The following is a 13453-nucleotide window of genomic DNA, read 5'->3' as shown; positions in this document are numbered from 1 at the left end:
CAGAAAATGTGCCTCAAAGGCCAGATGCCTTACTTAACTGACACGAGGGAGAAGGGAAGAAAGAGAGAGAGAGTGTGTGTGTGTGTGTGTGTGTGTGTACGCGCGTGCATGTGTGTGTGTGTGTGTATGTGTGTGTGTGTATAGTTGAGCTTTCATGTGCTTATTCATCATTTTCATGATTAACAACTGTTAGTAATTTGGGAAATGCAAGTAAAAACTACATGAGATACCACTTCACAACCAGGAGAATGGCTATAATAAAAAAGACACAATAAAAAGTGTTATTGAGGATGTGGAAAAATTTGAACCATCATTCATTGCTGGTACATAAAATGGTGCAGGTACTTTGGAAACAGTTCTGTAGTTCCTATGATGTTAAACACTCTTAGCTACATAATCAAGGAAAAGGAAAACGAGTAAATACAACAATAAACCCTGTGTATGAATGTTCACACCATTATTCATAATAACCAAAAATGGAAATGACTGAAATGTCCATCAATTAATGAAACTAAATTTATATAACACAACAGTAATATTTGGCAAATAACAGTAATAAAGTATGGAAACATGCTAACATATAGATGAACCTTGAAAACATGCTAAGTGAAAGAAGCCAGTCACCGAAGACCACATTGTATGATTGCATTTATATGAAACCTTCAGAATAGGCAAATCTGTAGAGGCAGAAAGCAGATTAGTGATTATATACAGCTGGAAGTGTGTGGGTTGGACACAGACATGACTGCTAATATGTATAGAGCTTCTCAAGTGATAAAAATGTTCTAAGATTAGATTGTGGTGATGTCTGAACAATTCTTTGAATATACTCAAAACCACTTAACTGTATACTTTAAATGGGTGATGTGTATGGTATGTGAATTATATCTCATTAAAGCTATTTTCTTTAAAAAGTGAATCACTGGCTGAGCACAGTGGCTCATGCCAATAATCCCAGCATTTTGAGAGGCCGAGGCAGGGGGATCACTGGACCCCAGGAGTTTGAGGCCAGGCAACGTAGTGAAACACCATCTCTACAAATATTTAAAAATTAGCTCAGCATGGTGGCGCACGCCTGTGGTCTCAGCTACTTGGGAGGCTGGGATAGAAGAATAGCTTGGGCCTGAGACTTGGTCAAGGCTCAGTGAGCTGTGATCATACTACTGCACTGCAGCCTAGGTGACAGAGTGAGACCATGTCTCAAAAAAAGAAAAAAGTGAATCATTAATATTAATGAACTGTATGTTTCACTTCATGTTTTATTCTAATACCTATATTTTTAACATTTTATCATTTTAATATTTGATGGGAGCAGTGTTTCCAGATATGTTTTTAATGTTTTTTTAATTGAATAATTCTAGCTGGGCAACTCAGCCAATCCGCACATTTAGCTCTTCAACTACCATACAACGTGCTTGGATTAGGTCGGAGTGCAAATTTTCTTGACCATCTCTATGTTGGTATTCCCCGTCCATCTGGAGAAAAAGTGAGTAAAAATTCATTTTGTTTACAGTTAATCTGTGTTTTAATATTCACTATTTAAATATTTAAATTAATTTGAACCTAATTGAATTTGAATTCAAATACATAAAATATTTTTATTCCCTTCAGCGAATAAAGAAAAATATATTGGTAGTGACCTAAGCTTATCTTACATGGAGCACATCATGATTTGAAGATACCATGTAGTTTTTCCCTCTCCTCTCCCATAAACCTCACCTATTCCTCTATCCCGCTTTTTCTTCCTAACATTTTTCACCACCTAACATGTACATAAAATATTTTACTAACATAAATACTGTTATTATACATATGTGTAAGTATTATATATAATATGTATAATTGTATTATTTTACTTGCTTTATTGTCAGTCTCCCTTAATTTGAATTTTAGCTCCAAGCAGCATTTGTATATAACCCTTTGAACACTGCCCACTACATAAGTGTCTAATAAATATTTGTTAAATGAATGAACTCATAGAACACAGTATAATCTTTCCTGCTGGGTGCAGTGGCTCTTGCCTGTAACCTCAGCACTTTGGGAGACTGAGGCAGGTGGATCACCTGAGCTCAGGAGTTCACGACCAGCTGGGCAACACAGTGAAACCCCATCTCTATTAAAATACAAAAAATTAGCTGGGCATGGTGGCGTGCACCTGTAGTCCCAGCTACTCCGGAGGCTGAGTCAGGAGAATTGCTTGAACCCAGGAGGTGGAGGTTGCAGTGAGCTGAGATCACGGCACTGCATTCCAGCCTGAGTGACAGAGCGAGACTCCGTCTCAAATACTTATATATATATATATGTAAAATCTTTCCCTGAAAAGATGAGAAAGTTTTCCAACAGATGATACAAAAGCCTTATTTTTGGCTTAATACTGGTAAACATAGCTTAATACATACCTAGAAGTTGAATCTCTCAAAGTAGTTGAGATTTTTCCTTATTTATTTAGAACAATAATTTTGTTTTTTAAATGTACTAAATGTTAAATCTTCTTAAATTCTTCTTCTTCCAGTCTATACGAAAACAAGAGTGGACTGCAATCATTCCAAATTCCCAGCTAATTGTCATTCCATACCCTCATAATGTCCCTCGAAGGTAATGTCCTTGCTTGAACTGATTTGGTAAAGACACTGCTAACTCTGAAATATAGATATAGTGATGTCTTTTAAATTCTCTCATATTCCTGCTGTATTCCCATGAGTACCCATCCCTTAATTTGCTTATGGCAAACTTTAAGTGACTAAACATACTTACATAAAAGGTCCCAGATATTTTTCATGAAGAACCAATTCAATCCTATTAGAAAAACATCAGGTTAACTCATTAGGGATTTATACATATTCCACTTAAATAAACTGCTCTTCAGTTTACTAGTTATAAATTCAAATTTTCAGGATACTAAATCTTTGTATAAAGCACTGGTCTTTTAAATAAATTATTTGAGAAGCAGTATATATCCCAGTGGTTGGGCACAAATTTTGGAGTTAAATAGATGTAGGCTAGAAAAATTCAGCGCCATTGCTGACCGAGTGCAAGAGTAGGAACCAGTACTTTTTCCTCTCCAAGACTCAGTTTCTGCATCTGAAGGTGAAATATACTTAACACAGTGCTAGTTAAGTGAATAGTAGGTATTTTTATCCTTATTAGAATACATTCATTTCATAATACAGCATTTAACTCGAAATCCTTAATTTATCTTTGTTCATTTTTATTTAAATTCCTCTAGATTGATTCTGTTCTTTTTAAGTTAGGCAATAAAAGCATTCCCTAACATTTAAATTTCATAGAGAAAAATTTGCTAGACAAATATCAATGAGAAAATAACCAAAAAGAAATGGTGAATTTGTCTATGAATATGTAATCAATGGGGTCCCCTGCTTGTTACATTCCCTCTGAAAATACGGGCTTCATCATTCTTTATTAAATGTTTCCATCGACTGTATTGAGTGCCAAAACCAGCTGTGCCACCTCATGAGCTGACTCTGTGCATCTCTATTCAGTGAAGTCACACTGAAATCAGTTATGGTGAGAGAATCTACTCCATGAAAATTGGCAGGTACCAGTATCAGGGCTTCCCCCACCCCTCTCTACCTCAGAGCCAGTTTACCAGCACAACTGAGCAGATGCATTTTATGATAGATTAATGGGCTTTAGAACCAAACTGTTTAAGAAAATAAACTTTATTACAGCCTTATGCTTGGAATAAGATGACATCATTGAAACAGTTATAGTCCTGGTTCAGATTTTTTTTAATGAGCCTGTATTGTGTGTTAGTTTTCTATAGATGACATTTACAGTAAAACTAGAAAATCTGGACTATGAGTAAGAAACTATATAAAGTATGATACTTCTATACAGTTCAGTATCATGACTTTTTTTCACTGCCATGGACATAGAACAGCCCCTTAAGATGGAGTGGTAAGCTAAAAAAACAACAACAAACAAAAGAAGCAACAGCAAAATGTAGAAGAGTATGTATAACGAGCAGCCATTGTGATTAAAAAAGAAGATATCTACACATACATGTTCATGTATGTATAAGATATCTCTGAAAGGATATGCAAGAAACTGGTAAGACTGCCTCTGAGCAGAAAACCGAGGATTGGCTTTTGTCTTTTTTTTTTTTTAACCAAAATACTTATATTCCTGGTTTGTTAAAAATCTATTTTAAAAGTAAAACTACCAAAAACATCTCATAAAAGAACTGTTTTCTTAAGTATGAGTACAACACTAACAGTAGCCTTCAACTAACTAACAGTATTTGTTTTCTTAAGGTTTACTTACTCTTCTGAATTTCCAGAAAATTGTACCATAGCTTCTTTCCATAATCTCAACATTTTTTCATGTTTCTCTTACTCTTTCCAAAGAAAAGTTCTTTTCAAATTTATGTACATAATAAAAACCAAATTGATTTTAGTTTGAGGTGTATTTTGAGGTTTATTGACTACAGGCTAACTTATAGATCAATAAATTTAAATTATCCTACAATAACTCAATAGCTACTTGCTATTTACCAGAACATTCTTACCTTTATTAAACTTTTAAAATAAAAATATATCCATTACCTATTTCTAGGGAGAACAAAAAGTTATGTGTATATAACAACCTGCAGTGTTGGTGATACAGTCATTAGTTTTAGGCTTTTCAGGGTGTGTAAATGCTGTATTACATGGACTGTTTTAGAAGGAAAGAGCTAGTTCTCATTTTTAAACACCTCTAGTCTGTATATTGTCATTAACAGTGAGGAACTAAAGGTGATTTTGTAAGTGATTTTCTAAGTGACTCAACCTAAAAGTCACTGTAGTAATGTAAACCCTCCAACATGATACAAAAACTATAGAAGTTTTGCAGAAGCCATCAACATGCAAAATATTTATGTTTTTGTTGGTCATATATATGTGACACAGGTCAAAAACAAGGTGATACAGAAGGCTGCTAGGCTCATGTGACTACTTCATTTTAGAGTTCAAGATTTCAAATTAAGCGGGTAGATCAAGATGTAAAAAAAGATGTCTATGATTGTCCAAAGTACCCTTAGATATATTTACCTAAGAATAATTCTCATGGAATCAAACTTAGAAATGAAAAATATTGAAATATCTCATCAAAAATTCTACTTCAATTGTCTAAGTAAAATATAAACCACAGCATTATCAGTATTCTCAGCACTATCTGATTTTAACTGCTTTTATTTATAATGAATGAACAGATGAATGAATGGTTTAATGAATAAATTGTTTCATTAATTAATAAGATATTTTGCTTTGGGTTCTCAATATAACTGTTATTTTTAAGTAAAATTTGTAATTTTAATCTATTCTGCTTTTATCTACAGTTGGAGTGCCAAACTGTATCTTACACCAAGTAACATTGTTCTGCTTACTGCTATAGCTCTCATCGGCGTGTGTGTTTTCATCTTGGCAATAATTGGCATTTTACATTGGCAGGAAAAGGTTTGTTCATTTAAACGAAACATTAACTTTGGTTAATTTATTCTATTAATACATATATTGCTCTTAAAAATACTATATTTTAAACTTTTTTCATATGATTAGAATTTCCTCATTTTTCAAGTTCTTTTCAAAACATCATTTTATTGATGATAATTTCTTTTATCCTTGGAAGTTACTAATATCTCCTATCAATTCATAAAAGCTTGATGCTCTACAATACTTATAAAGTGATCACCTGGAAATCAAAAGGCATTTAGAAACAATTTCATAATGACCTGAAAAATAATAATAATTTTTAAAATGAATTTGTGTTCTGTATCTACTGATAAAGCCATGGACATTCTTTGGCTAGGATTAACAGCTATCTCTTTTAAAGAAATTAGAGTACAAACAGATTAAATTATTTTCTCGAAGTTTAGGCAGAAGGTAACAACTAAAGCGATAAACAGCCAGGAGCGGTGGCTCATGCCTGTAATCCCAGTACTTTGGGAGGCCGAGGTGGGCAGATTGCTAGAACTCAGGAGTTCAAGACCAGCCTGGGCAACATGAACCTCGTCTCTACAAAATATACAAAAATTAGCCAGGTGCCATGACACAAGCCTGTAATCCCAGCTCCTCAGGAGGCTGAGGTGGGAGAATCACCTGAGCCTAGAAAGTTGAGGCTGCAGTGAGCTGTGATTGCACCACTTCACTCTAGCCTGGGCAAAAGAAGAGAGACCCTGTCTCAAAAAAAAAAAAAAAAAAAAAAAGCCACAGACATATTTTTCATCTATTAAGTATTCTTTGCATTAAACTGATTTCTGTTCTTTAATATAATACTCTAAATAATAATTGAAAACAAAACTCCCAAATATGTAAAAGATTTTTATGCAATGTTTATGTGAAGAAAAAAAGAAGCTATCACTATAAGTTTATTAGCAGTTTAGATATAATTGAAAAGCTAATTTCTATTTGTATATGGGTTCAAATTAATGCCCTCTAAAAAGCGCTTCTTTGTGGCACAAAAGAAAGGTGTTTTTCTTTTTTTGCACCTACACTCTGAATCATCATGACATCATAATCATTTTTTGCTAGCTAAACTTACTGTCTTTGTTCTTTTAACGTATGAAAAATAGAGCATATTCGTTGTTCTATAAATGTTCATACATTTGTCGCTTTTAAAAAAATCATTGCTTTATATATCAAAAACAATAACATGAAATCACATATTCAGTTAACTTGAAGATTGCAACTTAAGAGTAAGATCAAAGACAACCATATATACTTTGTCCAGAAGTATCAGAATATCATCTGAAAGATTCCATAGTTCTTGACCTACGAAGCAAAGGAAATTAATTTCATTAATTCCTCAGTAGATCTGATTACAGCATAAACATTGTGGGCTTATAACAGTAATTATGCAGTGGCCCAAAATTAAAGTTTTAAGCACAAGTATATATTTGACCACATATATACTGTGTCTCCTGTGGCAGTGTGGTATCTCAAAGAGGTAGAACCTCTGTAACCGATTTTTTACCCAAGCCGGCTGGTTCCTTCTACCATTTTCTCAATGCAAGCTTTCCACAGTGTCTGCCCCTGGCCCTCTTCTTTCAACACTTTCCCTGCCAATCTTATTTAAAATCATGGCTTTGGATATCCCCAGCTCTTATCCCTAAAGGTTCTTTCCCATTTCCGACTGTCACCGTGATAGCTCAACCTAGATGACTTACAAATACCTCAAAACCAGCATTCTAAAGCTTCATCTCTCTTACTTACCTATAAGATTTCATCACTTGCCTATGGACTCTGCCTCCATAAGAAGTTTTTCAGTTGACTCCACTTCTACATTCCTACCACACTGCTTCAGCCCAGCCCCTTCTTACGTCCTACTTGGCCTCTCTCCTTCTGTTCTCTCCCCTTTCCATTCCATTTAGCACACTGCTGCCAGACAACTCATCATTCAGTTTAGCCTTCATCATGTCACTCCCCTGCTCAAAAAGCTCTGGTGACTTTTATATATAAAATCCTTGGCCTGGCCAGCATATACTTACATGTGACTCCACGGTCTTATTTTTTTACCAGTTCCTTTCACATATCCGTGCTCCTTCCAGCCCTCTCAAGATTGCTGATGTTGTACCGCCAGCTTGGAGTGAATGCTGCTCCCACCATTTCTATGCTTTGAAATGCTTTCCATGTCTTTTCAAAGCTTTCCCTTTCCTCACCCAAATCTAGAAGTAGTCTCTTAGACTTGGTAACATTTTTCACTTTTTATCTTGAACTACAGTTACACAGTATGTTTTGCATTTGTCTTTTTGGAGGACAAGATACAAAACTGAGGTTCTTTTAATCTTAAAATACCAAACACAGTATTGGTATTGGGAGTATTAGGAGCAAAGGGCCAATGAATAACTGCTAAATTAACAAGTTAACTAAAAAATAATTAGTATATTAGTACTTTAATATAATTAGTTTAGATTTGTTCTTTTGTTTTGTTTGAGATGGAGTCTTATTCTGTCACCCAGGCTAAAGTGCAGTGGTGCAGTCTTGGCTCACTGCAAATTCCACCTCCCATGTTCAAGCGATTCTCCTGCCTCAGCCTCCCAAGTAGCTGAGATTACAGATGCCCATCACCCCTAGCTAATTTTTGAATTTTTTTAGTAGAGTTGGGGTTTTACCATGTTTGCCAGGCTGGTCTCGAACTCCTCACCTCTAGTAATCCACACTCCCTGACCTCCCAAAGTGCTGGGATTACAGGCATGAGCCACCACCACACCCACCCACTAGATTTGTTTATTAACATCAGTGTTAAGAATGAGAGAAAAATGCAATCATTGATTTATCCTTATAGAATCTAGTGCTTATTCATATTTTCAAATAGATAATAAATGATAAGAAGCTAAGTATTTAAGGACCCTAAGTATTTAAAGTGCCCTAAATATTTAAGTATTTCTTGTTGGTTTTTTATTCAATTAGATCATTAATTATAAAATAGCTACTATAAACTACAATAATACTTCCTAGGATTATTGCATTAGGAAATCATATCTATTATCTACTAATTGCTGGAGACCTCTAAAAATGAATAACTGTGTATTTCAGAAATTAGTCTTTTCATAACATTCTCCTACCATTTATAAACGAGTCTAAAATTCTTTTTCAGAAAGCAGATGATAGAGAAAAACGACAAGAAGCCCACCGGTTTCATTTTGATGCTATGTGACTTGCCTTTAATATTACATAATGGAATGGCTGTTCACTTGATGAGTTGAAACACAAATTCTGGCTTAAAAAAGAAAATAGGGGAGATTAAATATTATTTATGAATGATGTAGCCCTTGGTAATTATTGGAAAGTATTCAAATAAATATGGTTTGAATATGTCACAAGGTCTTTTTTTTTAAGCACTTTGTATATAAATTTGGATTCTTTATTCCTTAGTGCTGTACATTTTTGTTCCTTTGTGGAATGTGTTGCATGTATTCCAGTGTTTGTGATTTATAATCTTATTAGAGTCATGATGATGGAAAAAGACATGTAAATAAAAATATTTAAATGAGCAGGAATTTTTGTGTCCACTTGGCTTGGTCTTGCTTCTTATTCTAATGATGCAAATTACACTTTTGTGAATATATCACAGTTATTATGCATTTAGCTTCATCGCAGCAGGGCAGGGGTCTCTCACTGTTGGCATTCAATATAGTGATCGGGTACTCTGACTTTGTATCACAGTAAGACAGACTTGCCTTAAACTCCTAATTCCCCCACTTACAAAGTCATTGTTTGGACTTGGCTTTTGTTTAACTTCTCTAAGCCTTAGTTTTCTTGTTTATTCAGTATAATAATACTTGAGTTAATAATACTTGAGTTATTGTAAACATTAAATGGGATGATATATAGCTTCGTGCCTAGCACAGAGTCAGTGCTCAATACATGGTAGTTGTCATTATTACTATTTTAGATGATGTTATTAGACTTATACATCTAATTAATTATAGAAATATACAAACTTGATAGAATTTTATTTTCAGGCATGAGGAAATAATAGTCTTTGGAAAAGCCAAATTCTTGATGATTGACATCTATAAAGATTTACTTGCTCATATTAACTAAAAATTATAGTACTCTCCAAGAATTAATGTGCCCTAAAAATTTTCCTCTGAAAACTGATCCTTATCATGTGATAATGAAGAACATTTGATTTCTTGAAAGGAAATTGCTGTAGGCAGCATCTGGGAATGCAAATCTTCAATCACATTTCTATTCTCAAAGGCTTGGAGAAGTCTATAATTTCCTATCAGACTTCAATGCAAATTTTATATTGTGAACTTCACATTGCCAAAAAATTACTTTAAAAAGAGTTAAAGACTGAGAAAAAAAGTTTACCAATGCTAATAATTTTCTAATACGCAAATGGACATGTAATGACTATAAAACAACATTTCTCTGAAAACAATTTTGTTCTTCATGTGATTTTTTTCTTTACATTTCACTGAGAGTGGCTTTGTATCTAAGCATGTTAACATGTCTTCTTAATAAATATTCCTTATTGAAACAAAGTATTTTGGTGAGTTTTTAAATAATTATTTTGGAACATGAAGAGACCTTACAGCTTATGAAAGCATTCATCTGCACTGGGAGACTAGGATAAGGTAACTTGCCCACTGCCTCTGTATGGGTCACGGGCAAGAAGGGACTCTCCTGACTGCAATATTCAGTTAAATTCACTAGTTATCAACCCACAGCACTGGGCCAGGTACCACACTTTCCCAAAGACAAGTGGGCTCCTTATCTATGGATAGCCTGAGTCTTAAAACTCATGTGGAGTCAGTGTTTACAAGACAGATAAAATGTTAATGACAATTAAAACTACAGTCAGTGACATTAATACTGCTTCTGTATTTCCAAATGCAACTTTAATATTAAGGGATAGTAGGTAAAAACTATGTCACACATTTGGAATCACTAACAAAGACCTTTGTTTTCATTTTGAATATTGCAGTGGAAAGAGAACAGGGCTTTGAGGTCAGACCAATCTGGAATCAGAGCCCAACTCCCTGATTTCATGACTTTGAATCAGCCACTTCTTTGAACTTTGGTTTCTTCATCTGTTAAACAAAGATACTGAGTGATACCTACCTTCAAGGACTGCTATGAGTCTGAAATGGCAGTTTGTACATAGAAGGTACTTGATAAGTGCTGGCTCTTTTCTTCCTTCCCATCCCATTACAGTGACTAACATTTTCTGACATTTTTTTCCCACTGACTATACATTTGTGTCATCCATCTTTGGGGAGCTAGGAGGAGTAATTAAGAATTATTAATCAATCATTTTGAAGATGTTGTAAATATGTTGTTAATACACCATTTATTTGAACTAACCCTTTACATTGCCCCATCCTTGCAAGTAGCTAGAATACCTCATAAAAAGAAACAAAAACTTAAAATGTGTCCAGCAGACCTCAGTGATATACCTAGGACTGATCTAGGATACTTAAGGGCTTACTCCTCGGGATAAAGGTGAATTAAAGGAAACCGGCCCTTGTGATTACCTGCACCTGACCAGTTATTTTAAAAGGCTAATAAAATAAATAGATTAGGGAGTGCCTTTGATCCACAACTGTATAAGGGAAAGGAAGGAAACAATATTAAGCAGAGAAGCTGAATTGTGATGTGTTCTCAATGGAATGCCACATACGACCCTACATCAAGTTCTGAGATAGGATGACCTTTCCTATCTCCTAACCTGTCCCAAGTTAGAATACGAAGCCTGAGTACCCTTTTCATTTTTGATACTGGTTATTTGTACCTGTTTTCCTTTTCTTGTTAGAGGCCTTTGGGGCAGCCAACTGATGAATGTGGGAATGTAAAGGCCCAGCCTTCGTATTCTAACTTGGGACAGGTTAGGAGATAGGAAAGGTCATCCTATCTCAGAACTCGATGTAGGGTCGTATGTGGCATTCCATTGAGAACACATCACAGTTCAGTTTCTCTGCCTAATCTCAAAAAAAAAAAAAATGAAAAGGGTATTAACTACAGATAATCTATTTATTAAAGTAGGAAGACTGAGAATAATTTTATACTATCTGAAAGTTTATACAAAATGGACCAATTCCTAAGAAAATATCACCAGAATATAACCAGAAACAAAACTAAATACTCCTGCTAATGCTGTGGTATGTCCAGATCCAGCATCAAGAATAAACGACTTCTTATCCTAACTTCTGGGAATGCCATCACTGTTCATCTGCCAGCCTCATCTAGAGAACAGACTCACCCAAGATCAGTCCCCTCTTCTTGACATTTAAAAAAGAAAAAAAAAAAAAAAACCTAAATGTTCATAAACTAAAAAGAAAAAACTGACCGACCTGTAAGGAGAAATAGACAAAATCGCTATTTAAGTGGGAGACATCAACACTCTTCTCCAGTAACTGAAGGAAAAAGTAAAGTAGGCAGGAAATCAGAAAGCTTAGAGCTAACCTGAAAAGCACTCAGTCCATCTAACCTAGTGGATATTTATATAACTCTCTAACCAAAAGCAGCAAAATAGTCTTTTCCAGTGCACATGGAACACTTACCAAGATAGACCATATTCTGGGCCATAAAACAAGTCTCACCAAATCTAAAAGAATCGAAATCATACAAAGTAGATTATCAGACTATAATAGATTTGAACTAGAGAGATACATGGAAAACAGCCATATATTTTGAAATTAACTTTTTTAAATGACTATAGGGTCAAAAGAAGTCTCAAAGGAAATTTTAAAATATTTTTGAGCCAAACGAAAAATACAACATACTAAAATTTTTAGGAGGCAGTGCCGAGAGGGGAGATTTATAATATTAAATGCATGTATTAACAAACAAGAAGGGTGATGAAAGAAATCAAGGAAGACTTGATACTCCCCAAAGGATCTGTAGATTTCACACCATCCCTATCAAAATCCCAGCAGTTATCTTGGGGTGAATATGGACAAGATTTTGTGCAACTTATATGAAAGAGAAAAGAAAGTAGGATAGTTTAAAACAATTTTGAAAAAGAAGACAAAGTTGAAGAAATCAAACTGTGTGACTTAAAAACTATTATAAAGCTAAAGTAATAAAGATAGTGTGGTATTGGCAAAGAGAGACACGTAGACCAATGGAATAAAATAGAGTCCAGGAATAAACCCACACAAATACAGACATCTGATGTTTGACAAGGATGTAAAAGTTACTGAGTGGAAGACAGTCTTTTCAACAGTGTCAGTATTTGCCATAAATCTAAGGGTAAAGGGAAAAAAAAGAACCTTAATCTAAACCTCACACCTTATATAAAAATTAACTCAAAATGGTCATAAATTTAAAACGTAAAATGATAAAACTTTAAAAGAACATACAGAATATCCTCATGAGCTAGGGTTAAGCAGAGTTCTTAGAAATGACACCAAAGTTATGATCTTTTCAAAAAACTAATAAATGTGACTTCATCTAAATTAAAAATGTTTGCCTTAACAAAGACACTTCCAAGAGAATGGACAAGGTATATATGCAAAGAAAAAAAATTTTTTTTTTTGAGATGGAGTCTCATTCTGTCACCCATGCTGGAGTGCAGCAGTGTGATCTCAGCTCACTGCAGCCTCTGCCTCCCATGTTCAAGCAATTCTGCCTCAGCCTCCCAAGTAGCTGGGACTACAGGCATGCACCACCATGCCCAGCTAATTTTTATATTTTTAGTAGAGATGGGGTTTCACCATGTTGGTCAGACTGGTCTCAAACTGCTGACCTTAAATGATCCATCTGCCTTGGCCTCCCAAAGTGCTGGGATTAATAGGCATGAGCCACCATGCCCAACCAAGAAAATATTTTCAAATCACATATCCAACAACAGACTTGGATCCTTAGCTCTCAAAACTCAACAATATAACCACTCAGACAAGATAACACCTAAGGAAGCTCCTGCCTCTCCCAAAGCTGAAACCGAAGCAAAAGCTTTGAAGGCCAAGAAGGCAGTGCTGGAAAGCATCCACAGCCACATACAAAAA

At 34.8% G+C, this 13453-nt stretch overlaps 1 protein-coding gene and 1 long non-coding RNA gene across 2 annotated transcripts in view; one reads left to right on the top strand and one right to left on the bottom strand.

Annotated features, from left to right (window-relative positions):
* Nucleotides 1-8995, top strand: part of ITFG1 (integrin alpha FG-GAP repeat containing 1) — a 295251-nt gene extending 286256 nt beyond the window's left edge. The window contains exons 15-18 of the mRNA XM_032255603.1: nt 1362-1486; nt 2513-2595; nt 5336-5453; nt 8593-8995. Coding sequence (XP_032111494.1) covers nt 1362-1486; nt 2513-2595; nt 5336-5453; nt 8593-8652 — 386 coding nt within the window. The 3' untranslated portion in view covers nt 8653-8995. The remainder of the gene's footprint in view (nt 1-1361; nt 1487-2512; nt 2596-5335; nt 5454-8592) is intronic.
* On the bottom strand, nt 2755-11145 carry LOC116534862. The gene is made up of 3 exons (XR_004261922.1): nt 10569-11145; nt 6718-6767; nt 2755-2796 (listed from the first exon to the last, which is right to left on the bottom strand). It is a non-coding gene; the product is annotated as an uncharacterized LOC116534862 (long non-coding RNA).
* Between the last annotated feature and the right edge of the window lie 2308 nt (nt 11146-13453).

This window comes from Sapajus apella, unplaced genomic scaffold (genome assembly GCF_009761245.1).
Source record: "Sapajus apella isolate SASKATOON/1434 unplaced genomic scaffold, GSC_monkey_1.0 scaffold90, whole genome shotgun sequence".
Taxonomy (NCBI): Eukaryota; Metazoa; Chordata; class Mammalia; order Primates; family Cebidae; genus Sapajus; species Sapajus apella.
This window is presented reverse-complemented; position numbering and strand designations above follow the sequence as displayed.